This window comes from Myotis davidii, unplaced genomic scaffold (genome assembly GCF_000327345.1).
Source record: "Myotis davidii unplaced genomic scaffold, ASM32734v1 scaffold79, whole genome shotgun sequence".
NCBI classification, from domain to species: Eukaryota; Metazoa; Chordata; class Mammalia; order Chiroptera; family Vespertilionidae; genus Myotis; species Myotis davidii.
The window spans coordinates 1,879,413-1,882,540 of record NW_006294339.1 but is presented as its reverse complement, the minus strand read 5'-3'; the positions used below and the strand labels follow the sequence as shown (position 1 = coordinate 1,882,540).

The 3,128-nt window shown below is 46.2% G+C and overlaps 1 protein-coding gene across 1 annotated transcript in view; it reads left to right on the top strand.

The window, feature by feature from the left end:
- Positions 1-3,128, top strand: part of SLC1A7 (solute carrier family 1 (glutamate transporter), member 7) — a 45,586-nt gene that overhangs the window by 3,835 nt on the left and 38,623 nt on the right. The window contains exon 2 of the mRNA XM_006768332.2: positions 2,178-2,257. Coding sequence (XP_006768395.1) covers positions 2,178-2,257 — 80 coding nt within the window. The remainder of the gene's footprint in view (positions 1-2,177; positions 2,258-3,128) is intronic.

Below are 3,128 nucleotides of genomic sequence, written 5' to 3'. Positions count from 1 at the left end.
ACCAAGGTACATGCCCTTGACTGGAATCAAACCTGGGACCCTTCAGTCCGCAGGCCAATGCTCTATCCACCGAGCCAAACCAGTTAGGGCTTGTTTGGACTTTTTAAAGAAATGTTGAAGCACTTGGAAGAAATTAGTGAGTGGTTCACAGAAAACGAATGAAAAATTAGTCAATTATTAACTGCAGGAAACTTAGGTCATACAAGAAAGGTTGTACAAAGAAGGTTCTAGCATATTACTTGGCTCAATAATGACTATTAATCCTTGACTATTAATTTAACCAAAAATTGTGATATAATGGTGAAATGGTAGGAGGAAAAAGGGAATAAGTCTTCATCTGTCATGTCAAAAAGGGAAGTTAATAGATGTCAAAAAGATATATCTAGAAATAGTATTATAACTGTATTATTTAGAAATAACAATACTAAGGAAAACATCTAAAGGAATTGAGGGTGTTCAATCCTGGGAAGTTAGGTTGGGATAGAGATGGATGAGGAAGGGGCTGCCTTTTTATCATTATAGTGCTACTTAAATTAAAGAATAGGCACATTGGTTAAAATTAATTAAACATACACAGCCATGATGGGTATATTTTTAAAAGTAGAATTTCTGTGCATTGGAAATGGTAGCAGAACGGGAGGCCTGATTTCAGGTTCTCACTGATGCTAACTCACTCTGTGAAGCAAGTCACCTCCCTCTGCTGGCTCAGCTTCCTCAAGTATAAAATGAGTCAGCTGGACTGAAAGATCTTTAAAAAACCCTTCTCGGCACCAAAATTCTAGGATTTGGAGCTTTTCAAATCATCAGACCATTAACCAAGTGTTATGTTTGGCCTTTAAAAAAAGTTTCAAGTACAAAACTTTAATTTGGATGTACCAGCCTTTACCACAACCTCACCCTTTGATGAAAGTGGCCTCAAACTAGGGTTGCCAGAAACAGCGAAACTGAACTAAATTAAATTTGAAAACAGCATACCCAGTTACATTTGAATTTCAGATAAGCAATATTTAGTATAAGTAAAAAAAACAAATGTTAGTTGTTTATCTGAAATTCAAATTTTACTGGGCTCAGTAGTCCCCTCCCATTCAGTTGTCAGCATCTGGTCACAGGATCTGGAGACAGCTGATTGGGCAAGAATTTAGGCCCCTAAAGCCAGCCACATAGATAGGCTGGAACCAGCAGCCCAGGAGGAAGCCCAGTATAGAATTCTATCCAGTAGGGCTCTTTATACTGAGTGGTGTCTCACCAATCCAATCCAATTCTCTTTCAGCATTTTAAATGTGAGACGTGCTGTGAGGGGCGCTGTGTGGGGAGGCAGACAATGGACCCAACACTGAATGAGAAACAACTGACTCAAGAATACCATGGTCTGTTTCTGAGTCAGACTCCTCATAAACTAGACTGAGAACTTCAGGGCGAAAACTGTGCCTATTTCATTTGTGGGTACCCAGTGTGATGCCTGGCACAGTAGGTGTGGAATGAATGTGTGAGCAGCATGCAGCCCTGCCCTCGTGCCTCCTAACATCTACTGCATGAGACCGATTTGTAGCACGATAGGCAGTGAACAGGGCAGAGGTGGGGGAGAGCTATTATTTACTGTAATTGCTGAACATTTACTCTCAGTCAGGCTCTCTGCCCAATGCTTCATGTGCATCCTCTCATTTCAGCCTCCCAGTGACCCTATGAAGTGGTTATTACTCTTGGGTCACAGATGAGAAAAACTCCAAGTAGCTCGCTTACGGCCACACAGCTAGTTAGGAGGGGGCAGGGGACAAGTCTGTTTGGCTCGACAGCCCATGCTTCCTCCACGGACTCTGCTGTGCAGGTTGTAGACAGGAGAGTGCGAATGAAGCAGTGCTTTGAAGATGATAAAGAACTGAGCAACTGGAAAGGGTTGGTGTTGCAAATGGTAAGAGGAAGGCCAGGGAGGGTTGGGGGGCGGGAGGTAGGGGGGTAAGATATCAACCAAAGGACTTGTATGCATGCATATAAGCATAACCAATGGACACAAGACACTGGGATGTAGGGGAGGTCAGGGGAAGGTCAAGGGGGAAAAAAGGAAACAGATGTACTACTCTTTGTAATACTTTAAGCAATAAAACAAAAAGAAAAAAAGAACTGAGCAATTGTGACGTCTGCAGCGCCGGCTATAACCTCAGCTCTTGCTGTGTTTTCAGGAAATCAGTTACTTCCAGTTCCCTGGGGAGCTCCTGATGAGGATGTTGAAGATGCTGATCCTACCGCTGGTGGTCTCCAGGTGAGGGCCGCGGCATGTGGCCGGGAGGTCTGGGCGGGGAGGGCAGAGGATTCTGTTCGGTTCTGTTGGTTCCCTGCTCCTGCTGTGAGTGACTGGACTGCACCTGTGGGCCTGGGAGCCGTGTGATTGTGGGGCCTTTATGGGAGGAGTCTGGGGCACGGGCTGCTGGAGTCTAAGTCGTCCGGTGGCCCCAGTTATTTCAGTGCCATCCAATGGACCTTAACAAGTGATTGGGAGTTATCGGATGAGACCTGACTCCAAGGTAGCTCGGGGGCTCAGGGATTGCTTCCCAGAGGAGGTGAAAGCAGCAAGGTGTGGGGGCGGGGGGAGATGGCATTGGAGACTCTCCCAGGGAGAGTCACTAGCTCAGTGCACTAGCTCAGCTGTGCACTGAACTGGCTGTGTAACCTTGGACAGGTTATTAAACTTCTCTGAGCCTCAGTTTCCTTGTCCGTAAAATGAAAAATGACACCTACTCCCAAGCGTGATTGTGAGGACTATATGAGGTTATATATTTGCATGTGCTACATGTTCAGGGGGCTGGGTCCCAGAGTGTGAGGGAGGGAGGGAGGGGAAGATGAAGTTGGAAGGGGGCTTCTTGCTCAATCATGAAAGACCTTGAATGCCAGGCTACAGAATTCAGAGTTCACCCTCAAGAGCGAGGGACACAGGGAATCACTGAGATCACCTGGTCCCTCTTGCTGGTGTGCTGGGTGACCCTGAGTAAGGCCCTGCCCCTTTCTTTTCCAGATGTGTAGCGAGCTGGCTGATCCATTTAGTATCGAAGAGCCCTGTGCTCTGAGGCCGTGTGTTTTGAGTCCTCACTTCCCAGGACTTCTCTGCAGGGAGGGAAGCAGATGAGCCTCAGAGT